At 36.7% G+C, this 27,946-nt stretch overlaps 1 protein-coding gene across 1 annotated transcript; it reads right to left on the reverse strand.

The window, feature by feature from the left end:
* Nucleotides 1-27,946, reverse strand: LCP2 (lymphocyte cytosolic protein 2). The gene is made up of 21 exons (XM_069869299.1): nt 27,624-27,946; nt 24,878-24,940; nt 21,237-21,283; nt 15,542-15,607; nt 14,598-14,629; nt 13,742-13,776; nt 12,199-12,397; nt 11,357-11,457; nt 10,287-10,356; nt 9,992-10,075; nt 9,336-9,361; nt 9,229-9,248; nt 9,017-9,121; nt 8,080-8,110; nt 7,464-7,476; nt 6,295-6,415; nt 4,047-4,096; nt 3,163-3,266; nt 2,195-2,272; nt 1,062-1,217; nt 1-366 (listed from the first exon to the last, which is right to left on the reverse strand). Exons 1-21 carry the CDS (start codon nt 27,699-27,701, stop codon nt 244-246), a joined length of 1,602 nt encoding a protein of 533 aa, XP_069725400.1. The 5' UTR covers nt 27,702-27,946; the 3' UTR covers nt 1-243.

The raw sequence follows: 27,946 nt of genomic DNA on the forward strand, positions 1-27,946 counted from the left end.
TGTTAGAAGAAAAAAATCATGTACTGTATTATAGGTAGATAATAACAAACACATTGTAGGAAAATCAGATTTACAGAGTACTGCATTACAAGTCATAATTTAAAATTAACATTGCCTTTTTTACTTAAAATTCAGAAGATTTTTTATGACTTCATTGTTTTAGTTTGCCAAAAAGGAAACATCAGGAAGTTTACAAACTTCAGTAGGCTTTGATGCCATATGTGAACTTCACTCAGGTCTCGTTTAAATATATCCTGCAGCGTATTTTAATATGCACTGGTTTCTTGAACCTCTGTCTTTTCCGTCAATCAGAAGAAGAGGTGTTCTTTGGAAGTGATCAATGATATCTGCTACAGAACTAAAATCCTGTGGGATGGAAAAAGTGAGAAGTTAACATAAAAAATGCCAGAATTATTAGTAGTTAGTAAAACTAAAGTTTGGAGTTTTTTAAACTCTGAATATTTAGCAGATGGATAAGGTCCAGTAAATTCTATTAGATCAGATGTTTTTATTCCTGCCAGGGTCTGTAGCTCAGTAACTATGTATATGACGTACTGCAGTGCTGTATAATTAATTTGTGCAGTCTTGGCCTGTCTAATGCATGATGTTGTCATTCTGCTTACAGGATGATCACACTTCAAAGTTCAAAAAGTTGACTGATAAGGTCAGAGAGTTCCGTCTCAATCAGAGCTGCCGCTCGTGTGCTGACTGATTTCCCAGTGCTGAACTGCGGGATTTAAGTAAACCAGCAGTCTAGGAGCAAAGCAGTAAAGTTGGCAGATACATATTTGCTCTCAACTGTGTATTTCCCTTATCTGGTATCTTGGTGTTGAACAAACTTTCCCTAGCCAGGTACATGGATTTCTACTAGCTGTATTCTAAGGCAAACAGGAGAATCTCATTTTAATTCAACAGTAACATATTCTATCATGAATAACTCTCAGACAGTAAGCAGAATTCTAATGGAGTAAAATAGCTGCCAGGTTAAGTAGCCTGTCACGTAGGAATGAGAGAGGAGATACTTTACGATGAAGGAAAGCAGTATGAAAAACACATAGTACCTCTTTTCCTTTTAAGCCAGTTCCTAACAAATATATGTGATCTTGCTCCTCGTAACGAATCTGGATGTTGTATACTTTATCTCTGTACAGCACCATCAGTACATATGGATGAGTAACAGTTTTTCTTGAGCTATCTCTTACCAAGAATGTTCCATCCTGAAAGAAGCAAAAATGTAAGATGACAAATAAATGTCACTTTGATCCTCATAACAACCTTAACTAGAGCACTTATGCTTTTAAGTGTTTTTTTTCTTTCTGAAGCCTTTTCTCCTGGTAAGAGAAACTGCATTATTAAAGAGTTTAGGTAATTTCTCAAATATTTTGGCTTTCAATTTGCTACTTAAAGCTTTCCTGACTGATACAAACGCAGATTTTTAGGGAAGGGAGAAATGGTGTACCATGAGGAAAACATTAAATTGAAGAAGGGAGGGAATAAAATATCGAAGACCAAAGCTCATGTCTTTTTAACCAAAGAGAAGTTCATTTCTGGTCAGTGTCAATCAAGATTCCTACATGATTTATTTACAGACAGCCTAAAATAATGATAGCATCTGAGTAATTTTGGCAAAGGCAGTGATATTGTCTCTCTATCTCTCCCTCTGCTTTTCTTCATTTCAGATCTGTTTTTAAAAGTCTTCCATTGAAACATGCTTTCCTAAAGGTCTTGAACGTGATCTCATAAGCTGGATCTTACTACAAGTCAATTTCATTTATATCCATATGCACAGTCAAGCTTGGGTTTCACCTGTTTGAGTCTGTACTTCATTTTGCTACTAAATATGGCCTAGAAAAGAGTGGGATTCATCTCCTCTCATTTCATTCAGCCTATCTAAAACTTGGAATCTGCAACAAATTCCTCACTGGTGACAGAATTATTTCCAGAAAGCAAGTAACTCATAAGAGAGAAGTGAAACTCCTTTCTGGAAACAGAATTTGTTCACTTTTGACTAAAGAAACCAACAGCCTTCATGGCTAGTTTAGACTAGATGTGTAACTTCTGTGTGAGTAAAGATATTCAAGACGAATCCCTCGCCCTAACTCCCCACTTATCTTCACTCTTCCCATAAGACTGCAGAGACATCTAACTGGACCATTAAGGAGATGGTGAGAGTCATCAGTGATTTTAAAAGTACCTTGTTTATCCTTCGAAGAGCTGCTTCTGCTTCCATCCGGCTGACATAAGCAACATACCACTCACTATTTAGTGAGTCCTGTGGGTTTTTTTGTGAGAAAGGAGAAAGACAGCTGCTGATTAAATAGTTTGTGATGTTAACAACATATTAATATGCTGAGAAAAATTGAATGTGAGGGTTTGTGGTGTTTATGTGCAGAATTTCTGAGGGTATGAGTTCCAGGGGTTATACCAGTACTACATTACTGTATGGCAAGCAGGACTAAATGATTTTTAAAATATTTGCTCACTCTCATAAATTGGAAAATATTACACCTAGCTATAATGTTTCTGCAAGTGAGGTAGGAAAATAGGTATTTCCAAGGATTTGCAGTGAAGTGTAGTTTTTAAATGACATTTTCTCTTAGTCTGCCTGGGACACTAACATCCTTTGCCTTTGTTTCACTGGGTTTGGGTTTTTTTGTTTTGTTTTGGTTTTTTTTAAATTTTTTTTTTGTTTTGTTTTTTTTCCTTTTTGAACTATCATCTGAGAAAATAATGCAGACTTCCTGTGAACACACCATAAACAGTTGCCCAGCAGTGTTACCACCAGGAGTGTTTTTTTCTAAACTTGTTGTATTGTAAGAAATGTGAAAACAAAATGCACTTAATGGCATGAATTCTTTACCCATCAAGGTAGAAGGAGAATTGAAAATGTAACGCTAGTTGAAGGCAATTGTGCAAAACAAGTGATCCAGCAAACAAATATTTTTCTTATTTTATTCTACTGGTGTTTTGCTATTGTTATTTTCCTTGGTGAAGACAAATTAAGGCACTAAAGTTTGATGTGGAAAATGAAACTGAAAGCACCTGCTAACATCCTGACAGTGACAACTAGCTAGAAAAACAACTTTGAAAAATGTTCTCCCCTGAAATTCAGAAAATTTGCTGTGTTTAGCAGTACTCGCTAATATTGCAAAGTTTTTGTACCTCATTCTTGTCCAGGTTTGTTTGGTGAACAGTCTGTCTGGTAGGAATTGGCAATGGAGGTCTTATGTCAGCAGCACCTCTTGAAGGAGATCTGCTGTTGTTGCCTTCAAAGATATGCAAGTAGAAAAAGTGTTAAAACCAGGGAATTAATTTAATCTGTGGAGTGCATACAGGGTGTACAGTCTTAATTTTTAAGAGGAATGAAGACTTTATATCACTCTGATACTGAGACATTTTGAATTGATTTGAAGTTAGATTTCAGCTACTGTATGAGAACCATATTCTTTACAGAAATTCATCCTTGGTGTGTGGGGACTTACACTGAACTTTTGCAGTTCAGGTTTCTTTAAAACCAGATTAACTTGAGATAGAGGTTACATAGTTTTAGCTTCTGTACCGCTATTACTCAATTGAGAGCGTCTCTGCTTTCTTTACAGACAGTTAGAAGTAACGTCTCTTTGCATTCCTTACCTCTTTAGCATATAGAGACTAAAAACCATCAATGTAGGATGCAGCTGTTACCATATCAAAAAAAAATTTCCAAAGCAATTGATTTCTAAGCTTGCTTTCTTTTTTGCTTGATATTACAAGGTAAATATGCAGTGTGTTTCACACAGAAGGTAATCTCTTCCTTGTTCAAGAGTATTGGTGTACCACACTGACTTGCAGGTAGTGTTACTCAGCTTACAGTAGTGTTAGCTGTATTGAAAAAGATGTTTATATGAAGTTTTGACAATAGTTTTAATGTGCGGTAAGCCTAAACTTCATGGGAGAAAAGCATCTTCAATTCAGACTAAGCAAGTTACACAAGATACCTTTCAGGAAGTTGATGGTTTTCAACTTTCAGATATATTTTTTTTGTACAGAAAACGCAGGATACAAACCTATATGTAAGCGTGGTTGTAGTGACCCACTTGAACTCAGGTTTCGAGCACTGTTTTAAAAAAAATAAATAAACAGCAATCAATATAAACACGACACTGCTATACAGCATTTCTGTGCTCTAAAGAATGGATGTGGACTTCCTGCTTGCTTAACAGAATATAAGCCACTCTTGAGACTTATGAATGATGAGGACAGCCTTCTCTTTCTTCCATTTGTTTTCCTTTCCTTCTTTTTATGCAAGCGGTTAAGTTTAATTGAAGATCAGTTTCTGGGAATAAGTTAGAGGGAATTGGTGATGAGCCACCAAGACTTCTGTATTGGTGTCAATGCAGAAACTGCCTCAGCTTTTTGAATTTTCACTTTACTCTCCCAAAGCAAGGAAGCACAGTCAACAGCTTGCTACATGCGTCTTTCTGTGGAGTTCCACTTACAGAGTAATTTTTCTTATGGTTCTTTAACACTCTTGATGAAAATGCAGTTTCGCATTGCAACTATGGATGTGGAGATACTGGAAAGAGTCCAGTAAAGGGCCACTGAACAAGATAAAGGACCAGAGCATCTCACATGTGAGGAAAGGCTGAGGAAGCTGGAACTGTTTAGCCTGGAAAAGAGAGGTCTCAGCAGGGATCATATTAGTGTATATAAATATCTGAAGGGAGAGCCAGGCTCTTTTCAGTGGTGCCCAGTGACGTGACCAAACGCAAACTGAAACAGGATGTTCCCTCTGAACATCAGGAAATACTTTTACTGTGAAGGCAGCTGAGCACTAGAGCAAGTTGCTGAGAAAGTTGGGGATTCTCCATTTTTGAAGATACTCAAAAGCCACCTGGACATGGTGCTGCTCTTGGTGACCCTGTTTGTGCAGGGGAGTTGGACCAGATGATGTCAAGAGGTCCCTGTCAACTTCAGCATTCTGGGAGCTATGAGCTGACAGCAGCAGAAAGCTCATACCCACAACACCACAACACCTCTATAAGCCTATGCTTAGTTTACTTCTCTTCTTGCATTCATTTTTTTCTGCACTTTATTAGAAAACCTACATTATCCTTCTATGGCATGATCCTAGAACCTACATCCAAAGCTTCTTAAAAAGGTAAAGCCCAAATTTTCTTCCTTTTTTTTTTTTGTTTCTTCACCTAATTTGGAACTAACTGCCTTTATGGTTTTCCTTTACAGTTCATATTTTTTTTCTGCTTAAATGAACTGTGCAAAAAGCTTTGGGATGAATATGTTAATTACATTTGCAGAACAAAAACACCCTATCACAACTTGTGATTCATGGGAGAAAATCAGCCAAATAGGGGCCTCCACAATGCTGTTTGAATATAAGTAGAAGTGTTCATCATAGGAATAGTTCCTATTTGCATATGACCTTGCTATTGCTACTGCAATATTAGTTCTACTTGGGTGTCAGCAGTTCCAGAGTATGATGGTAAATGGGAGGAATTAATCAAAGAGCCATTAAAAAATACAGAGATTAGAAAACATACTGCAGGCTTAGACTCAAGGAGCCCACTCTAACTCATCAAAGCCTAAGTCTCTTGTGTGCTGCATCAGAACCCAAAATTTAATTAAGGCCTTTTCCATTTAGCAAATGAAGACATAACAGTCTAATATTTAGAAGTTGAACCTGGAAGGCATCGTAATTGAAGCAATGTTCACAATTTTAAATAGGAGTTATTAACCATTTGGGTAAAATTTAGTAAAATGGTGGTGAAATTCTTTCAGATTTAACTCTAGACAACTAAGGCTATAGGGTTTGTTAGGCTGAGGCAATTAGCAGTCGCAGCTCCAGCATTTAGGCTCCTAGAGTTTGCAGAATCCGTTTAAGGAAGGACCTCTGTGGCCTGCATCCTGCATAGTTTTGTAAAAGGACATGTCATTCTTATAGATCCTGCAGGCAATGGGAGAGGTGTCTCAAGAAGGGAAGCATTGTACCATGTACATCCTAAAATACTTTGTTGATGTAAATGTGGGTTATTTGTCTTTTGTCTTGGTTGCCTGATGTACACTGTCTGTTTCACTGAATATAGAGCTTCAATTATATTAAGAATTCTCCTTGATAACAGGAACAACACAAATGAGCATTTATTGAAGGCAAGGGTATAGCCTGAAAAATAGTGGACCGCTTGAAGTAGTTAACTTGCATTTATCTGAGAACCCTGTAACCACGTACATGCTATTATTTTCTAAATTGCAAAGAGATTGAGATTCAAAATAAATGACACAACAATGATTAAAACAAACCTTTCTGCACCAGGCAGACTGTTGGATCCTGGCTTGGGTGGAGGCTTGACAGATTTGGATGGGAATGTATTGGAGCTGTATGGGGGCAAAGATAGCTGTGGCACTGGTCTTTGGGGTGTAACTGTGGAGAGGAAGAGAAGGAAATTTAAAATGTATGTGAAACATTCTTAAGTGAGATAGAATGAGAAAATTATGTCACATCACTGCTGTTTAAATAGATAACTTAATGGAGTAAACTGTTCTATTAAGAGTCCTTAGTATGTTGGTTATAGATTGTAAACTCATATGGTCAACTTAGAACTTAAGTATTAAAATTAAGAATCCACTGGAACAGGCTTCTACAGTATTTACATTTTCTAAGTTTTTTTTTGGATAAGCCACAATTCAGATACTTTAACTGTAGTAAGCTGAAGGTGTTCTGTAGCCCTGTGTTCTCTCTTACGTTGCTTCTAAATAGTGTATTTGAGGTTACCTTTTCAAACTTCATTCCTTTGTGAGATTCCTCCTGTATCATCATAAATAATAAAACATGTTCTTTCTGCTTTGTCCTTAGACCTCAACTGCTGATAAGAGAGGTACAGGTTACCTACACTCTGCACAGTTTAAAGAGCCCTGTTCTTTATGGAGCCTTCGAGACAGTGATTGTAGAGACCTGGCCAAACATTCTGCTTCTGTTATGGCAATATTTTATGAAGTTACTTAAATTAATTTTAGGAATGAGGATGCTGAAGTAGTCATGAATATTATTATTAGATGAAGCAAATTCTGCCTCTGTTTATTAGATTAAATTACATTACACAGAAGACTAGTACCAGCAGGGTTTGACTGAAAGCTCCCTTGCAAACTGGGAGGGTACAAGATTTACGTGCCTAGCTGTTTGATGGTGTTTGCATATCACAGATCTCTAAAATGTAATGTTTCAAAATAAGAAATCCTGCTGTCTTGTAACTGGCTGACTGAAGGAAGCTATTAAGGTATTGATTTCCTGTGGTTTGTGGCTTTGATACATAAATCTGCATGACGTACTTTGTAAGCATTCTACAGCCTGCCAAGATACCCTCTGGCTCTTTGAAATGGCTCTCAAGAAACAACTCTGCAATTATTATTATGTTTACTAGAACTAAGGCAAAGAGACTTTAAATTTTAAAAATCGCTCTATAAATACTTACTGTCTTCTTCTTCCTAGGGAGACAAAATAAAATAAACATTAGCAACTTATTATGACAAAATTATTAAGAGTATTTTAGAAAATGAAAACATGTGAGTTGATGAATTTTGAGTTTACAAGGACTCCCATATCTATACTGTCACTTTCATCTAAAATGCTGAGGCTTCTATCATCATGCAACATGAAATAATTTTTAATGTTCCTGTGCTAAGGTGCAGTTATTATTTATAAATAAGCTTGATCCAAAGTAGTCAGAAACTCAGCAGATGTAAACTTTCTTCATAATTTAGGAATATACAGGCTTTCAGAGTTACCTGAAAATGAAATCCTTAGGTCACCCTAAGCTGAAAAAAAAAAACCAAGCCCAAGCCCCAAAGCAGGTGTAAGCAAAATCACTTGTCCCATGTCGTAAAAAAATTCTGGCCTTATTCTTCCTGTTATCTGAAATAAAGTACTCCAGGAATAAACTGAGGGACTGTTTAAGAAGAAGCCATCAGTATTTTTTATGACTGATAAAAGAAATTAGTTTACTTTTTCCAGAATTATTAGTTTATACAGGTACTTTGTTTTATTGTAGTCCCTATACCTTTAAATATTTTCTTTCACACTGAACTTACTTCATTTTTTTTGTGTGGTGTCCAACCCGGCCTGAAAAGAAACAGAGAAAACAAAACATGAATCGTCATTGGAATATTGCTTATTCACTTAGCATGCATTAGGCCATATTTTCAACTAAAATATATTAATTTTTACAGACCCAATGAATGCACAAACATTTTTCTTCCTCTTATAAATATGTAAGATTCTAATTTTCAGGCACAGTCTAAGACATCACGCCAGTCCTTAGCCCGTCATGTTTCTATTAACAAGGAAATTGTCTGATGAATTTGATTATAAGATTAGAGCTTAACATAAGTATTTACAATGATGAAACATTAGACATCAAGTCTTGAACTCATTTGTAAGACTTAGCAACACCGCTGGAGCAAATGATAACCTTCCCAGTTTTTGTTTCTCTGATAAATTATCCTTGCTGATCAGCAGATCTCAGTTACTTCCTTATTTTATTTGAAGATCAGTCACAAGTTATCCAGCAAATGCTGGAGAACAATCTAGTTCTGCTACAGAATACTAGTAGATATTAAAAATCAATTTTACAGACTAGTAAAATCAATGGAAGGAAAGTAGAGCTTTCTTTTCCTAATATCCTAGGGAAAAAAAAAATAGCAATAGGAGTCATGAAAGAATATTCCCTAGAGCAAGAACTTGATCTGGTGGAAAAAACATGGATAATTTATTTCTTTGTGCAACTTGAAGTCAATTATGCCCTACATAATGGCCATTTGAGACACGGACTGAGGAGAAACCTTGTTCTGCTTTGTGCTTTTCTGTAGCTAACAGAACATCCGTGCACATTCATAAAGCAAAACTTTGATATCTGCAGACACTACTGTCGCGCTGCAGCAGTAAATTACACTATCCTGTGTTGCTTATCCATATGTTTGTTAATTTTAATCTATATTTTCATTAATTTTCAATTAAATGAACACTTACTTTACAGGGGTTTGCTTCCTTACAGTAGGTGGAATGCCTCTTTCATATCTGTCGCTTGGTGGAACAGGAGGTTTTGGCATCATTGCTAGTTGTTCCCCCAGGGATCTAAAGTAGAAGCAAAATGATAAAATAAAGGAAAAAAAACTGCTTACTATGAAACAGCTGGGTAATACTGACAGCAAGAGCCTCATTTCTGGGGGCAAAATTCTTACCTTAGCTGTGCAGTCAGAGGCTGTAAAACAAAGAATAGTTAAGGGAATGTGTAAGTGTATCAAAGAGGTGAAAAACGTCATTAAGCACTCAACAAAAATAGCCTTACCTTTTCCGGCAAGCTTGGCTTCCTCCCTGAAAACAGTAAAAGCTTACATTTAGAAAAAAATAAATTTAAGACATTTAATTAAAGTTTCTATGAAACAAACCAGTTTTGAATATTAATGAAAATGAATTTCGCAGATAGAAGCAATCAGCCTCCTAAAATGTAACCCAGTAAAATATTTTGGCTTTGCAAGAGAGAACAAAATTGTAATACCTCTTATTAAAGGTAAATTTTAAAAATGTTAAGACTACTGGATACTTTTATGTCATTATATTCAGGTGAAAGAGTTCAGATAATAAATAAAGATTGCAGAGTGGTCTCTTTAGATTCTCTGTAAAATATAGCTTTCAAGACTGAAACAAATGCCTTTTTTTCTGTTTGGTTTTTTTTTCAATTCTCAGCATTCTTTTAAGTCTGGGTGCCAAATCACATAAGTAGTGTAAGTAGAGTTTTGTATGCAAATGTTATTTCCTCTTTTAATCTACTAAATATTCGCTTTCACTCCCTTAAATATTAAGTCAAACTTCTAACATATCACCTGGTATGTGATTGGATTATGGTACATTTGGTTAAGGCTGTTTTGCATGGATGATATTCAAACTTATTATTTTGAATAATTTAAAAAAGTCCCACTGATATTAGCACAAGGAAATACTGACCTGTTACTGGGCTTTCTCTTTCAAATGGTGGAGCAAGGCGGTCCAGTGTGGGTTTTGTGCTTCTGTCTATAGAAGGAGCTGGGGCTAAATAGAAAAGCTGTGTAAGATAATTTACTGGTATAGGTCAATATACCTTTATTTTGCATAGTCACAAACTGATGCTGCTATCTGGAATAACAAGTAAAGCATTCGTATGAACAGTAGAAAAGAGAGGAAGTGAGGAGATACTGGCAAAAGTGAAATGCTGTATAGCCTGCGGGAAGACCTTTGCAAGGAGAAATCCAGCTGTACTTACGTTTCAAAGGCTTGATATTTCTGTCTCTACTCAAGTCATTGTTGATTGGTTGGGGAGGAAAAGCTGGCAACTAAAACAAATATTTTGCCTGTGGTTAAAATGTGTCTTCATTTTCTGTTTTAATTTTAGTACATTAACCCACCACACCACATCTACCAATGTTTGTATCTCGTACAGCACAACGAATAGGTCTCTGCTCAGCCCAGGAAGGAGACATTAACACTTCTGAGAAATGACCTGCATACGTGTTTTTTTGTTAGGTGCAGAATAGCCTCCATCTGTTTAGTCTCACAGAGAATACTCTAGTGGGCTGTTAACTTTGGGAAGGGCATGTGTTTTGTCAAAGAAAAGAAATGGGAGCTTCAACAATGCTATTATACTTTTTTCCCTTTGATGCAGCAAGTGTTGGTGTTGAAAACTGGTATTGAAACTAGTAGATGTAAATTTGAAGTTGAGAGATATGTATTATGTCTGTGTTACTGACTGTTGCTGACTGACAAGGGGGAGAAAGGGCTGTTCTTTGTTACTGGGACAGCTGGAGTAAAACAGCTTACTGCTGTCAGCAACTGCAAAAGATGTTTGCATCCAAACCTACATTTCTGCAGACAAACACCTTCCAATGTTCATTCTTATTCCAAAAAAACCCATTGAGAGTCCAATGTGGTTTACGTACATGAACTACGTCAGACCAAAAGTCCCTCCATCACGTCCTAAAATTACCTTTACTTGTGTACATGAGTAGGTCTAATGTACATCTGTTCTGGCAAAGAAACAGAGGCATCTATTACATATCTATAATTTATACGGGAGATGGATGCACAAGTAGGTAGAAATTTCCAGTGTAAGAAACGGCCAAATAATGTGAAATAATTTAATATATTTGTCTTACGAAGTGTAATTGTTCCGTGAAAAAGTGGCCACCTTGTAACAGTTCAAATCTGTTTTGATGGCTGAATTTCTTCACCTACATAGAATCTGAATATAAATATCTGAATATTAGTGGCATTACTTCTAAGAAGGAAAATAGATGAGGCAAAGGAAATAGATGAACTATTAAGAAAGACACATACAGAAGCACCTCTTCCCCCAAATGAGGCTGGTACTGGGGATGTTCCAGGTCGCTGGGGCGGTACTGGAGGCTGCTGTGATGATCTAGATGTTGGAGGCCTGTCTAAAGAAAACAAAAATCCCAAACTAAACTACACAGAGTTTGATTATTTTATTCTCATTAGATCTTCATAAAAAAGAGCTCTTGCAAAAACCTGCATGCTTGTACTGTAAAGACATTGTTCTAGTATATAATGGGCAGTTGCTATATGATCTGTGTTGGTTTGGGAGTTAGAGGCTCGTCTGCTCCTTTACTGGTGAGGTGACTCCACCTGCTTGCTTGTCTGTTGACCCATCCTGTTGATTGTTATCCACTGGGTGAAACACTAGCCAGTCTAAGTGACACCTTTGTCTTCCTATATTTGACTGCACAACAGCAGGCTGCTGAAGAGCAGGCACAAAGGAAAAAAAACAAAGACAAGTGGAGAAAGCCAATCTCTCTTTTTCCCAGTTTTCACTAGGTTTTTTGCCACTCTTGTCACAACTTGCTTTGTTCAAGATTGCACTACTGAAGCTAATACATTATGCACATGTTTAAATTCATGCAGATTCAAACCAAAAGCCAAATGATGCACACATCACACAAAACTAATCTTCAATCCAACAGAGCTTGTCTGAAGTAGAAAACTGAGCCTTACAAGTCACAAAGCCATCAACATGCAGTGAGTCTAAATCTTGTTCATGTTCACTGTTGACTTCAAGGAATAGCCTTCTACATTCTGTTACCAGCCACCTAAAATGTGGGTGAGTAATGTGTGCACTTATAATTTAAAATAATTACTAACATTTAATTTTTAGTAATTACCTATATAATCTGTGTTGTTTGCAAGTGACTTGGCAGGAAATATGACATTGTGGTGTGCTTCATCATTATTGGATGGAGGTGGCTCATAGCCATCACTGTCATGTTCTGCTTCCTCAGGTTCTTCTGTTGGTGATTCATAGTCAGCCTCATCTTCCTTTTCCTGGTCATCATCAGGGCTTTCATAGTCATCATCATCATCCTGGCAAATGTACATAAAAGACAGATGCTGTAACAGAATACTAAACACTGCAATGCCGTTTCCTTGTAGCCTTTCACTGTGGTATTTTTTTACTCTGGAGGATATCAAGTTTTTACAACCAGTTTGAGTGAAAAAATTATCTGCTAAAAAAAAGGGGGGGAAGGAGGCAGCATTTTATTAATGAATACACAACTCAACAGTGTGAGAAAGGAAATGAGCATTATTTATAACACTAACTTGCAGCAGAAGGTTAAGAAGAGGGGCTAGCTCATTGAAATGCACAGTGCCTTTGTTTTAGGTAACTGACAAGGCATCAGCAAACACTTCAGTGCTTCCTAGGAACACATTGGAGTAGCAGTCAATGTCTGTTGATATTCAGTCTTACTCAGTAGCATGTACTCTACAGCCTGCAACAAAACTTTTAAAAAGTTCTTCAGAAAAATGTCTTCTTGATATGGGTCTTGGTGCCTTCCTCTAACCAGAGCAGCTTCATACAACTTGCAGGACCAAGTAAGATCATAGTGCAAATATGGTAGTGGTCAGTGCATGTGTCTTCTATGCAATCTGCCAAGGTTTACAAGACAAAGAATACTCAATCTGTCATTGCTATCTTGGCTGAAAGTTCCATACCAGCTCTGTATTAGCAATGACCACGGGTGCTCTATGGGTGGTTACGTTTACCTCATTTGTTCCTAAAATAGCAGCAAATCTCCTGCACTGCCAGTAGCAATTTTTTTTTAAATCCCTCTTAATTTTTTACAAAAAAGATGGTACTGATCAATATAAGACATCTTCATAAACTTGGACTGTGCACCAGTGAGCTTATTAATCTATCTATCTGAGCTGTGTATGCTCATCTAATGACTTTTAGCAATGCATTTTCGGTATTGAAAGGCAAAAGGAACTTTTGCGTTCTAATCTGCTTCTAAAAACTAGATTCTTCAACAAATCAAGTCTAGAGAATCAAATGGCAAGAATTTGCCATTGAATAACATAGCATCCTTTCCTTTACTATCCACCTCTTCGAGGAGCTTGGAACAGGTATATAAAATTCAGTTAAGGCTCTGCAGAGACCTGGTTGTAGGCTGTGAGTTTCTACTTTGAATCAGTGGTATAGGACTGCTGTTCTGAAGCTCTGCCTTGAAGTACTGGGGGAGACCCTGTTCTCAGTGGAGAAGTTTGTATACAGCTACTCCAAACATTCATAGTCTTGATTCTCCTTCTCCTCATCCTAACACCCCCCGCCACTGCTCACTCCATCCACACTGCGTAAAGGAGATAATGCAAGAATTGATAGACCTTACAGAAGAGGTAATCCTTTCAACCATTAATCTTGATACTCACAAATGAGGACCAGCCATCATCATCTTGATTGTATCCTGCATAAAGAAGCATAACCACAGGCCGCTTAGCACATACAACTTTAAACTATCGAGATATAACTTGATAAAAAGAACACAACAAATCCCAGATCAGTTCTGAACAACAGTGTCACGGGAATAAGTTCTTTCATAGGCAGGCAGTTATTCATGAAAGGTACTACAAGTAACATTCTGATTCAAAATAAAGAGCGTAGCTATCCTTGTGGGAGACGATATGCATGCTGTTACTTCAAGTTTGTCCTGCACTTTCAGTTTTAAATACAATTTGAAACAGAATGCTTTCAGAATGAGTACAGACTTCTTATCCCTCTGTTAAATACTACTTAACTTTTGTATGAAAGGGTTTTTTTAATTTCAGTAGGACTGGGGAACATGATAGTTTGCAGAAGTTTTAAGTGCTCAGTGTGTATTAAAAAAGTAATTGAAATATCAATTCAGAACATGGCAGATGTCTGGAAGATTTCCTCTAATATAAGATGCTGCCAGAGGTAGGGGCGAGGGGCAGAGGTGCTGGATCAGGAATTTATAAGCACTGATATTATGTATGGGATTAAAGAAAGGCAGGTTAGGGATGCTCACATAAATGTCTCTGCTTTTGCCTTTCTTCACCATCTCTTCTATTTTAAAACTATTTTTCTTACTTGTTCTCCCTGTAGCTATTCTTTATTCTTTTTGTAACTTCTTCATTCTCTTATCCTTTCCGGTTTGTTATTTTGGGATCCCCCTGTCCTTTACTCTGCCCTGCAAGAGTTAGCTTAATATTTGAATACTTTTAAGCAATTTTTGTTGTTAGAGACCATCTGCCAGCACACACTTACCTGGATTTTCTGGACTTTTTTGTGTTTGGGCCCTGCAACAAAAACAAGCAGATAAATTGCTTCCATTCACAACTCAATTTGCAATGTTTGAAGCATGCTAAAATCTAATGTGAATAAAGGTAATGGTTAACTTTAGCAGTAGAATGAAGTTTATACAGATGATTTTAACTCTGACCAAAATGCCAAAACCACACTACCTATATTTCACATACAGTATCCTAATGTATGTTAAATTGTCTTGAAAAAAATTCAGGTCAGTAAGATTGCACGTTTAGAAACAAGAGGACTCAGTAAAAAAATTTACTAGGGGCCTCGGTCCTGAAAACACAAACTTTCTTTACTAGTTCCATTCAAGCTGCTGAAAGTCAAGATCATAAATATTTGTAGTTTTGATAAAAATTTTTATGGCTTTCAGTTCTAGTTTTGAACTCTAGATAATGCAAAAGTGTAGAATCATGTTAGCAAATGATGTAAAACCATGTTATGTAGACTTAACTTTTTCACTGTATATGAATATAAATTGTTCTTTTCTCATGCAATAGTTTTGCTCCTTTTATATTGCAATAGTATTATATAAAATGATAGATCATTATGTATTAAAAAGTGCAGCAACGTATCGGTCTGTGCCATACATTACTGGTAATTTATTTTAATGCAGTAATATGTGCCTAGGCTTTACAGCATTCCTAAATATTAATTTTCTCAGGTGGAAAATTGTAAGCAAGTTATATGTTACTCAGCTCTGGACATAGCAGAAGTATCTGGAGTGTTCAGGGGCTCAGGCTTTGCTATTCTTAACAGATTACATTAACAAAACAGAGTGTCATTTTATATATTTTCCAGTCTGTCCCTCTGACACAGGTATTATTGCTCAAGTGGAAAACAGTCCAGAAAAGATATATCTGAAAGCTTTTAAAAAGTAAACTTGATTGTGTTTTACTTACCATTTTGGCAGAAAAGATAGCCTCCCTTCATTTCTGTTTATTTCTTGACTTAATTTACTTACAATTCTATTTAAAAGAAATATAAAAAATAGTTTAAAAAAATCCTTGAAACTTGTCAATCATTTTCTTAGCTGTTTTTCCTCAATATTTATAAAATGAAATCTTATAGTTCATAATTATTGTTTACTATGTAGTGAGAACATTGAATTTATCATCTTATTTCAAAGTTGCACTATAGCATAACCAGTTGAAGGCTGGACTTTTTTAGGTAGACAGAACCCCATAGTGCTGGATCAAGTTTAAAAATGAACACTAAACCCAGCAAGCCTTAGAAACTCTGGGTGTGGTGGACATCAGATGCTAGAACACCTCTTTAAATAACGGTGGTTAAATTTGTGTTATTTTGCATGGAAAAGGCACATAGTGCTTCAGGAAACAGCTTCTACCAAGCTTCTATTTGCAAAAACAGGGTTTAAATGTACCCTGTGTCTATTCTTTTATTCTCCCTCCCTCTGCAACCAAAATATACCTAATCCAGAATCTCTCCAGCAAAGGTGAAAAGGTTGATTTAGTTCCATGTAATAACAGTTGCCGGGCGGGACAGAAATATTCATGGAACATGAAGACTGTAGCTTTATGTCTTGAAAGATTTTTCCAACTTGATGTGTTTGTCATCACTTGTGCACAGTTTGTACATAGCAGTAGGGTGACTAATGACCAATGAAATAGAGTCTTGAGTAAAATTTTAGTCAGGAGCATGCATTTCTGTCGCGAATACATAGCCAGCACAGACATCTGGGACTGAGAGATTTTCTATTTACTGACTCCCTGAGAACAACTCTGGGGTTATGGGACACTCATTACTGAGATTAACAGAATTACGTCCACAGAGAGCAAGAGAATTCTGCTCTGCTAGTAATGAAGTTTGCCTCTATGATTATTTTGTTTTGAATAAAATTTTTGTCTAAAAGAAAGCTTATGATAGGTCGCAGTCTGGTTCTTAATTTTCATTACTTCTTATGGAAGGAAGTCCCACTGAGAAAGCCTGGTGACAACCAAAGCAAATTGGTTATGTATGTCTGGTTTAAAATATCCTATTTGACTCTTTGCTTACATTATTTAGTTCTACTGTTTATCTCAGATTCTAAATTTATTGTTTGTTGGTGCAGAATAATTTTCTATACATCTTGGATCTGGTCAATCACACTATATAAGTCTTATAAAACCTTCATTTATGGCTAGGTAGTTACCAATCTGTTTCGATTTTCTTTTTTTTTTTTGTATATTTTTCTGTTACTCAGCAAAAATAATCCCCTAGTTGTGTTTTTTTGTTTCCAAATGACCTATTTGTGCATCTCTTTCATGTCTAATTGCTTTTCTGGGCTGGGAATTGAGGAAGAAAAGTTTTCAAGCAATCTAATATTAAAAAAAAAGCCAATAAAATCATACGGATTTTTTTTTTGGATCCTGAACCCTGCTAAAAATTTTCTCTTATTTTGAATATCACTTCTTTTGCCCTTGCTATTTTCTGAATGCACACCTTACTGTAATTCAGATTAAAAGGTAAATTCAAGGCATAGGTTTGCTCTGTTTGATTATGGAAATTGATATGGGTGCCAGCAAGTATCAGATAAGAAGCAATATCAGATTCTTTCCAGACAGCATGATCATAACGATGAAGATGGGTAATTTGAAGTTAGGGATATATACTCAGGGTTTGAAGCATGAAAATAGAATGACAGAGGAAGAGTATCTTTCGGTTTTCCTTTTTCACAAGGGTACTTTCCTGATCTGAAGCCAATATTATCATACTTGTGCCTTCTGAAATAAAACCATGCACAAATGTAAATTATTTAAGAAGGATTACAGCTGTCTAAAATGTGGCATCATTACCCAAGCAAATGGTATAAAGCAAGAAAAATGCCAAGTTATAGGCATAGGACTTGTCTGGCTACTTTTTTCCCGTGCAATCAACACTTGTCTGCACAAGAAATTTTCTTCTGCTGCAGGTGATAAGAAGGTGCTTGTGTAAATAATAAGTCCTATGTGACATATCAGGAAACATTCTGGGGTGAACAGTTCACTGCGTATACCAGTGCTTTGGCTGAGAAGTGGATTACAGAACTTGCATGTGGCTTGTTCTCTGCTGTAAATGAGGTAGATGAAAGATCTTTTTCATAATATTGTCTTTATTTTCAACTAAAGAAGTAAAATGATAGTCACTGGTTTTAGGTCTAATACATCTTTTAGTTCAGACTTGTATGGGTATGTATGAGACTTGAGTGTTTGGAAGCTTTCTAGACCAAAACTGAGCTGGCTGCTACAAGGACTTACACCAAGTGGTTTTGGAGGAAAAACTGAAGAGAAGTTCCTCATCTCATCTTGCTGCCAGAAAATAAATAATCATTTGCTGCTTAAAACATAGTGTCTAGTCTGTACTTCAAGTATCTTTGAAATGCTTCAAGCCTATGGCTTACAAACATTATTGGAAGAAAGCAAAGATCAGGATGGCATGGCTTTACAAGCAACATTATTTCAGAAGGTTGGGGCACTGAGTAGCTAAGTCTGTAGCCATATGAGGAAGGAAGTACCAAAACCACACTGCTTTCTGAGTTGTGGGAGTGGATGATAGGAGAGGATAAGGCAACAGCACTTGCAGAAAATGTTACTCAGACTTCTCTTTCTACCTCCTCCACCAGATGCTTGGCTTAGAACTGGCAGGAAGTTCAAACTAAAAAAGAACCCACCAACCCCCAAAGCAGTACTCCAAAACTGGCTTTTGTTCACTTAACTGCAGATCTTGTTGTTTCTAGTAGAATCCATTCTATGTGTATTGGGATAAAGGGCTTAACATGGGTGAGAGAGACAGAAAGCAAAGTCCCCTAGGACCAGGAATTGCATAGTTGTATATGGAACACTGTCAAGAGCATAGTTTGAGATGAAATCTTTGCTTTGGCTTTTGAGAACTGTCTGTTGGGCAGATGCAATCCTATTATGTTGCCTTTAAAACTGACTGAAATCAGTTATGTTCTAAACTTTCCAACAACCTTTAGCATCTTATCTGAGAGTGACCAAGTGACTTTTCACACCTCCCTCTTGTCTAAAGGAAAGAGTGAAAGGGAAATGGTGAGTGAGCTGTACCTGCCTTTTTGCTTTGGGACTTTGTGCCTGGCTACAGACCTTTGATTCTGCTGTGCACATAAGCAGGAATGAAAGAAAGACTTCCATGTTAAAACAAAATATAGCATTAAGCAAAGTTAATTTCCTAAGCTTCTCTCTAAGATTGCTTTAATAGCAACATAAGTCCAGGAGATCTCAGGGCTCCAAAGTGTGACAGCATCATCAATATAAATATTATGAATGAGAGGAAAAGCTTTATATTTATCAGAGAAGCCCCGAATGGAATAATAGCTTCAAATTCAATATCTTCAGATATTGGAGAGTTTTAAAGATTGTATGAAGTACTTTAAATAGTGTTTAATCCTTTCCTTGGTGCTTAAAAATAAGCCAAAAGAAGATTCATGAAGATGAGCACCTGTAACATGGCTGTTGGAGTTTAACTTTCAAAATAATAATTCTGTTAATAGTGACAGAAGATTGTAGGGGGGTTATTAGTTTCAGGATGTGTTTTCATTCTCTGTAGTGATAACTGTCACCTACTTAAAGATTTTTGTAAAAGTCACATAACTGTCCCCAAGTAATAACACCATCATGTTTAAAACTTGATCAATAGATTCACTCAAGGATATGTTTTTAGTAAAACCTCATACCCAGCTCAAGTCTGTATGGATGCAGGCTGTGGTTTGCGAACCTCATAGAGTTGCAAGTGCTGTGTTCTGTTCTCTGAACATGTAGGTTAGCATAACCCTGATAAAGCTACTGGAGAACAATCTTTCTTCTATAAGTATTATTTATTCTTTTCACTGCCTGGTGCTGTTAAGTGTGGTGCTTACTATTTAGATTAAGCATTTTTACAGAATATGCTCAGATTTTAGCGCTGTTTTTAAGTATCAGGTAATGTAAGTATAATATGCTACTGTGTTTTTCAGCTCCTAGAATAACTCTTCCTTCTAGGTGAGATTTGCATTACGATATAATGTGAAAACATGTTCTAATAGACATCAACAGCAAGCACTTTCTAATTTGGTGAGAGTGTGGACATTAGGAAGCAATCATATTAATGTTAAAAAAATCTGACAGGATCTTCTATCCATGATTTTTTCTGTTATTCTTGTTTTAAACAGTGACATTACATGAAGGGCCCCACAATACACCAACATTTTCTGTATCTACTCACAGTATTTTAATTAATTTGTTCCTTCTTTGTATATGTGGAGAAAGCTGAGAGCCAGGACTTTAGTTTCAGATTAATTTACTTATTTATTTAATTTTTTAAGTTGTGCATCAAGTTTCACTCTTTTAAAGCTACTGATTTTAAGTTGTCAAGGTGAGAAACCCAATAGATCTGACTAGAAAAACCTATTCACTTTTTGTTAGAGCATTACAAGCTAAGTGGACTCTGAAAATCAAATTTTCAAAACATTTTTCAGAGATCAATAGATTAGATGAGGAGACAGGAGCAACTCCACACTGTGAGACTTCATTTTATTAATCTGTGACTTTAATATCTCCTATATCTGTGTTTCTATTAAACCTTCCACTGACATATTTTGACTCATGAATTTGAAAGGAAATTACCAAAACTTGTTAAAATTAGAAGTTCAGACAAGGACAACACAAGGCAACTTTCCCAAAGAACTATTAAGGAGGGACAAATTATCAGGGAATTAGAAGCAATGTGTTTTACAGTATGGTAAAATGAGTTTTTCACAGATAATCTGGTGTAACAGTGATCCCTCAGTCTCAATAACCATAGTTAAATGTTGTGTTTAATCTGGGCATCTTATTTTACAGCATCTGGGCATCTTATTTTATAGCACCTGCATCCTCTTATTAACACATCATACACCACTGTCCCCTGTTATTGGGACACATATTGTGTGAAAATGTAGATACAATCTTAAGAAACATGAAATGTCCAAGGCTTTCAAGTTCAAGCCTTTGCTTATCTGATCTGAAAGAGGTATTCTCATGCCCTCACATCTAGCCACTAGCTTACCCATGAGTGTGTGAATGTGATCGGCCACACAGGTATTTCAAAATTTTGCAGTATTCTTAGCTTCACCAAAACATCTTACACAAGATCTGATGCATCACAAAAGGCAAAGCAGATGTTATCTCCCTTAGTAAAAGATATGCATAGAGAGAGTGAGCGAGGAACTGGGAAATGCGCAACAAAGAAATAGACATATTGGAACAACTTGAGTTCCTTGGGGTTTTTTTTCCTCCTTACTTTGTTTAAAAGACGATAAAGAGCTCCATGAGTCTCCTGGTTAGGAACCTTCTAACTTCCAGCTGGTAAATGTCTACCAGAGCAAAATAAAATCCTGTTTTTCACTATGAAATGTTAAAAGCAGCTAATTTCTTTCTTACTCAGGATTGACTTAATGAGATTATTGTTCTTCAACTGCTTGAGCAGTCATGAGAAGACTCCTTTTATTTTACTACATTCTTTTTCTATCTGTACACTGCAATAACCAAGTCTCTAACATCTCTTGCAAATCATTTGCCTGATATTTTCACTGCAGACCAGCTAAGATAATTATTAATATTGAATTGGTTTGGCTTTACTTACGGCACTCTGAGTTTGGGAAATTTCTGGATATCATTTTCAGACATGTTCTGAAAAGGAAACACATGGTAGATATAAAAAAATTGTACGTGCAACACTGAAACTTACAGCAGTTTGCATGTTCAAATTTATGGTGTGAAGTATCACCTGATAGGAATATAAAGTGCATAGAAAAGTAATGGAAGGTAACAGCCTGCTGTGCCCTTGGTTCGTTAGAGAAGTGAACCCATTTTCAGTAAAAATGCTCTCTGTTTTTTCTGGTTTGCTGGATGTTGGTTTTTACTTTGTGTTGCTGCCAGTTGTATTAGACTAGTTGGGAGGTTAATAAACATTGTCTGTATTTGTGTATGCACAAAGGACTTAAAATAATCAGATCTGACTTCAAAGAGAAGTAATTTTGTAGCTAGAATGTTTTAATGATAACTTGTTAAAAAGATCTATAAGAAGCAAACTCTTAAACCAGTTCTTAACAGATGAGCGCTGGGTAGATTTGCTTGTTTACCAGCAGATTACTTATTCTTCCAAGATTAATGTAATACTAATAGAAATCTTTGCAAAACTGAAGTCAAGCAGTTTGCTTTTCTGATTTGAGTTCTAATCAATTTCTTTATTGGTGTTATATTGTCTCACTGACTTACAGGGTAAGGTTAAAATCCACCCCTGCTCTGCTTCTCAAAAGAACTGGAATTAAAATCCTCTTCTGCAACAGCTTCCTCCCTAGAAGTTGTCAGAGATACTTAAGCTAAGGCAAGTAAGCTAAAAAATTCCAAAACCATGTTAAAGTCTTCTATATTTTCTACTGATTTCATGCTCTTGCTTTCTGGATATTGCTTTTCACTGTACATTGACATCCCCTCGCACACTGGAAAATGTATCTTTTAAGTATTTATTATCAAAGCAGTCTTGATACTATAATTCCTCTCAGTGGGCAGTGTCAAACAATTAACAAAGAGCTACATCCTGGTAACATTCTGTGCTATTGATGACAGGTGTGAGCTCACCAAACCATGCATGATCTGCTTGAAATCATCATCAGCTTTCTTCTTGGCTATTTAGGAATTCTGCTTCTCTCAGTAAATATAAAAGAACAGAATATTTCAAATACTTTTTAAACACTTGTAGTTTTAAAGAAATGCACAATGAAATGTCCTTTATAAAGATGTATTGCTGGTAGGGAAGGAAAATTTCTACCATAGATTCTGATTTTACGTTATTTTGCTTCACTTCATTTTATCACAGCTAAAACATCTGGTATTTAGGTGACTTCAGAAGCTAGGTATATTGAATTCCTTCATGTTTGCTTGGTGAAATCAGGACAATTTGTTCATGACTGCATGGTTTCAGAGTAAAACTAAATTTTAAAATAGAGAACCATATACTCAGTAGAATTTTATGCTAAGAAACTTACCTGTAACATCATGGTATACGTAAAATCACAGTAGAGATGTATTTGGGAAAGTCCTTGGACTTGAAAGCAGTGTTGGCTGTCTAACAAAAAACTTTCTAGAAACTAGGATTGGTGGGGGCAGGGGAGGGAAGTGTTTCTTCCCCCTTCAACCATAATATAGTGATTGGATGGTGGACTACTCCAAGGCTGGGATTTGTAAAGTCTTGAGACCTTCAGTGATCCTCCTGCAGGGCTGAGCCCTCTCTTCTTCCATCATATGCAGCTCCAAGTTTAGGACAGATTAATGCATTATGAAAACTTTGGAGAAATGTTTTACTTAGTTAATCACAAACTTCACAATCTCTCTTTGGAACAGGGATAATAGTTTGATCCTTCTGCCTTTCTTACAATAAGAAGTTTCTAATCACGCTGTGGCTCACAATGCTATCAATGATTTTCAGATCAGAACAAATCTTATCTAGTACTAGTTTGCCACCCGTAATACTCATAGGAGTATTACTCATAGGAGTAAAACACAAGAACCTTAGGCTCTCTTTATAGGAATATTCTGCAGTTTTTATGGAAGAATTGCAGGTTTTTTTCTAAAAACTTTTTAAGCTTCTTTCTGGAATGGTATTCTGGTGATAAACCTGACAAATATTACGGGTTTAAAGTCTCAAAGAAGGACCGAGTTGCTAGTTTGAATGTTAGAGAATTTTATCAGAAACAGTTAGATGGAATCCCTCTGGTTTTGTTCCCATTACACCTCAGCTGGACTCTCATTGTGGCAACTAGCAGACACAGAAATGTGACTTTGAAACTAGGACAGCTTTATTTTTGCAGTCAGATTTACCATACAGATATGACCATAGATAAAATACCTGCAGACTCTCAGTTCTAACAGTTTTTTTCTGTGTGAATGGGATTTGGCAGTTTCCAATAACTTACAAAATGTGAAAAGAGGTTTCATAGAAAAAACATTCATAAAGAGAAGTAATTTTTTTCCAAGATTGCATTGCACTCTAGAATATTCCACTTACAGTCTCTTTTTTGTTGTGCTGTTTAATAGGTGAACTTTTTTGCATTATACAATTAAAAAGTAGGTCAAAAGCTTAAAAAAAGTCTCAGCATACACGAGCAGCTGCTTGCCTACTTAATGAAAAGCAGCCTAGGAAGGAATGCTGCACTCTGAGCTATGCATTTACAGAAATAGTCAAAATTTACATAAATCACCTAGGAATTGCACAGTTATTGCTCTTGTAGTTCGTAACTCACAAAATTCCAGAATTTCGTAACGCTTCCACAGCCAGAAGTCCCACTCCAGCCACAGATCCTCAGTGCCTGAGCTAAGGAGAATCTCTTAGGGGTTAGTTGGCTGAACCCTATGACAGACATCTGAATAATTCTGACTCCACCCAGTAGGAGGGAGGTGTAACATCCTCTTACTACAAAAGGTGTTTGAAAATTTTCACGTTGCATTTCAAAGAAATGTCAAAACCCTTGATATATTAGAACAAGTAAATAAAAAATAAGAAAACTTTTGAAGAGTTATACATAGATTTCCCCTCTGTCAATAATTATACAGATGACCACTTTTGGGGAAAAGAGAACAGGTAATATTTGGAAATGAAATAAAATAAAAGAGAAACAAAATGAAGTAATAACAAAAGCCCTAGCATATCTTCATGTATGTGTATTAAACAGCAGCTATGTCATTGGAAGTTGTCAGCTTTTCTAAATATAAGCCGAGTTGTTGGTTAAGCCAGGAGGAATGTTCATTTAAACCCACTGGGACTTCACTTACTATTTTTGATGCTCTTTAAGTTCATTGGTTTTGCGTGTTGCCACAGAAGAAATATAATTTATGTACAGAGACATGAATCACTAGAAGGCAAATCATTCTGACCAGATCTTCTTTAACAAGAGGGGACAATTAATAAATGCGACTTATCTGTAGTTAGTATTTGAACACAAGCACTTCCTATAAAGGAATAGATAGATTCAAGACAAGATTGTGGTTTTATAACTTCCCTATTGATTTAAAAAATATTAGAATATGTGCATATTAAACAACATACATTTCATATTTAAAACAAGATGCCTGGCTGATTTTACCAAAGACATTTACTTGTCCTATTTGTAACTCAGTAACCATCTGTGAGGTAAGAACTTTGCATCTGCCAGTGCAAAGTAAGGAGGAGCCAAGTCAATCACCTGATGGGATTTTTACAGGAAGGAAACTTCCAACTCTACTTACCAAAAACCTTTGTCCATTTATGCTGTGCTTTCTCACGACTTTCTCACAGTCCTTATACTTTAACTGTTAGGGAAAAGAGGATGATTATTGCACCTGTAATTATAAGCATGGATGAAGACAACTAAGACATGACTAGCTTTCAACCGATGCCTCAAGTTACATTTTTGTATGCTAGAACCTGTTTAAATAGCTCATTTTGTTCTGTAAACATGGATTTTATGTTATGTTTATAACATTTTATAAACATATACAAACATATAACTCCTCCTGTTTAAAAATGTGGGAACAGAATGGCTCTCATCCTGCCTGAAACTTTAGTGAAAGTTATGCAGTCAATGATCCTGGATTACTGGGATAACTCCCCTAAAGCAGAGAACATCTTATAGGGAACATTATGTCATTTGTTAGTCCTATTCTGTTTATCAATCTTAAGGAGTAATCTGAGTCATTTGAGGCTAAGTCCTGAAAACATCTGAACAGCTGAGAGAATACTTTTACTTGTAAACAAAGATTCCTAAGGTATAATATTTGATGCTTTAATGATATGTGTGAGCGATATTGTACGAGTTTATGTGTGGAGAAGATCTGGTCACTTGTGGCAGCTGCCCAGAGCTGGCTGACTTAAGCTGACATTACTTTTTACACAGATTTCTTGGCTGACTTTAAGCAACTTTTCCCCTGATTCACCTCCTCAAAAGTGGAATGCACAGATTACCTCTGTCCTGGAGGGCCTTTTGATCAGTAGAGGGGAGGTACTAAAAACTGAATGCAATCTGGCTGATTCAGTTATGACAGAACTTAGTTAACCCTTATCACAGAATCACAGAATCACTAGGTTGGAAAGGACCCACTGGATCATCAAGTCCAACCATTCACATCAATCACTAAACCATGTCCCTCAGCACCTCATCCACCTGGCTTTTAAACCCCTCCAGGGAAGGTGACTCAACCCCCTGCCAGGGCAGCCTGTTCCAGTGCCCAATGACCCGTTCTGTGAAAAAATTTTTCCTGATGTCAAGCCTGAACCTTCCCTGGTGGAGCTTGAGGCCATTCCCTCTTGTCCTGTCACCTGTCACTTGGGAGAAGAGGCCAGCTTCCTTATGTCACAGTTAAGTATGTCACTATCAACTCTCTCAGGAAGCCATTTCCCTTCTTAGTCTCTTGCAAACAGCGATCCAAACCACTGTACACCACTGTTTTAATATTTTTTGTATTTGTCTGAAGTTGCCTGTTGATAATGATCTCATCTGTTCCATCTCCAATTCTTCATTTCACCTTCCTGTGCTGCTAACTCCTGCACCCTAAAATTAGAGGTTTTCAAGAGTTTGACAGTTTCACTTCTCCGGAGATTTGATAGACATAAACTTTGTGTTTGATCTGCTTGTGTTCATTAGCTAGTTTTATCCTAGCATCAAACTTGCCTCAACCACCCAAAGAAAATTCTCACAGAATTATAGGAGCCATTGAAACAAACTTTGCATTATTTGCAAATAATTTAAGGGGAGACCTCATTGCTCTCTACAACTACCTGAAAGGAGGTTGTAGAGAGGAGGGAGCTGGCCTCTTCTCCCAAGTGACAGGGGACAGGACGAGAGGGAATGGCCTCAAGCTCCCCCAGGGGAGATTTAGGCTGGACATTAGGAAAAAATTCTTCACAGAAAGGGTCATTGGGCACTCGAACAGGCTGCCCAGGGAGGGGGTTGAGTCACCTTCCCTGGAGGTGTTTAAGGCACGGGTGGATGAGGTGCTGAGGGGCATGGTTTAGTGTTTGATAGGAATGGTTGGACTCGATGATCCAGTGGGTCTCTTCCAACCTGGTTATTCTATGATTCTATGATTCTATGATTTCAAAACTGTTCTGGGTTTTACAAGTCCAGCCCGACAGCTCACTTGAAAATCAGCCAGCTATGCTGGCATTGCTCGAAAATCCTCACAGATCTTCTGACTGATCTGAATGTTAAATTCTAAGCTGGCAGTTTAGGACTTTGAGAGAACCATACTCTGCTGCAAAGGAGATGGAGCAGGCACTGTCTAATGTAATTTCTAAAATAAGCAATTTACATAGAACACAAAAAAAATGAACTTCCAGTGAAATTGGCTCAGTTACACCTTCCTGAGCAATTGTGAAGGTGCCACCATCACTGTGCGGAGGTTAGATATTGACGGTGAATTCTTTCAAAGTATTTCTTCAGCGTGGAAACCCTTGCATTGTAAAATGAAATTTATAGATTGTCACAAGTAAAAAAGATGTCAAAAGAAATAGAATTTCTTAGCTAGTTGGAAAAGTAATGCCAGAAAACGTAACAGTGACAGAAAAGAAGAGGTACCTAGTAATCTTGAGCCATGAGTTATAACAAAGAAGATTTAGAATAGGAAAATAAAACAAAAAGGCAAAAGCTTTTTCCAACTGTACTTCAAAAAATTTGGTATCTGTACATCTGCAACAGTTAAGTTCCTTGCTTTACACATTAATGTCTTCTACAGCTATATGTTATATCAACAATTGTTGTAGCAAAGCCATATTTTCTCTAAAAAACAATGAGTTTTTCTTATACCTGATTTAAAACACACTTTAAAGACTCGGTTGTAGATTTCACTGGCCAGTTTAACTCAGCTTCTTATTTGTCAGTGGTTTTGCTTTTAGTTTTGCATCTTTTTCCGTTATAAAAGAATGCAAATTTAACACACACATTGTTACAGTAGTTTGCTCCTCCATCTCACAAAGACAAAACACAGTTAAACTTACCGTTCTAAAATATTCTGCTAAGTCATCTGGGTTCCATGTAACCACATCGGAACGGTAGGGTATGTTTCGCAAATCCATTTTAAGTTCTCTCCTCTAGGTAGTTAGAGAACATTCATAGCAGAACTATTGGTGAAACAGCCATATATTCCCTGTGTGCGACCACCTCCAGTGTGCCCAGTAATTCCTTGGCTAATACCCAGCTTCTTCTGTTTAAGTCCTGCTTTTTTAAATTCAGAACCACAGTGTTAGGACATCCAAGAGAGATACTGCTTCCTCTAACACAAAATGGTCTCTTCTCAGAAAAGCTGTCAGCTACTCAGCTT

Source organism: Phaenicophaeus curvirostris, chromosome 15 (genome assembly GCF_032191515.1).
Source record: "Phaenicophaeus curvirostris isolate KB17595 chromosome 15, BPBGC_Pcur_1.0, whole genome shotgun sequence".
NCBI classification, from domain to species: Eukaryota; Metazoa; Chordata; class Aves; order Cuculiformes; family Cuculidae; genus Phaenicophaeus; species Phaenicophaeus curvirostris.

Coding starts and splice junctions, on each gene's coding strand:
- LCP2 (XM_069869299.1), bottom strand. CDS start 27,701: ATGGATTTGCGAAACATACCCTACCGTTCCGATGTGGTTACATGGAAC. Junction 12,398..13,741: donor ATGATGGCTGGTCCTCATTT/GTGAGTATCAAG, acceptor TACATTTGCCAG/GATGATGATGATGACTATGA. Junction 10,076..10,286: donor AAATATCAAGCCTTTGAAAC/GTAAGTACAGCT, acceptor TTTTCTATTTAG/CCCCAGCTCCTTCTATAGAC.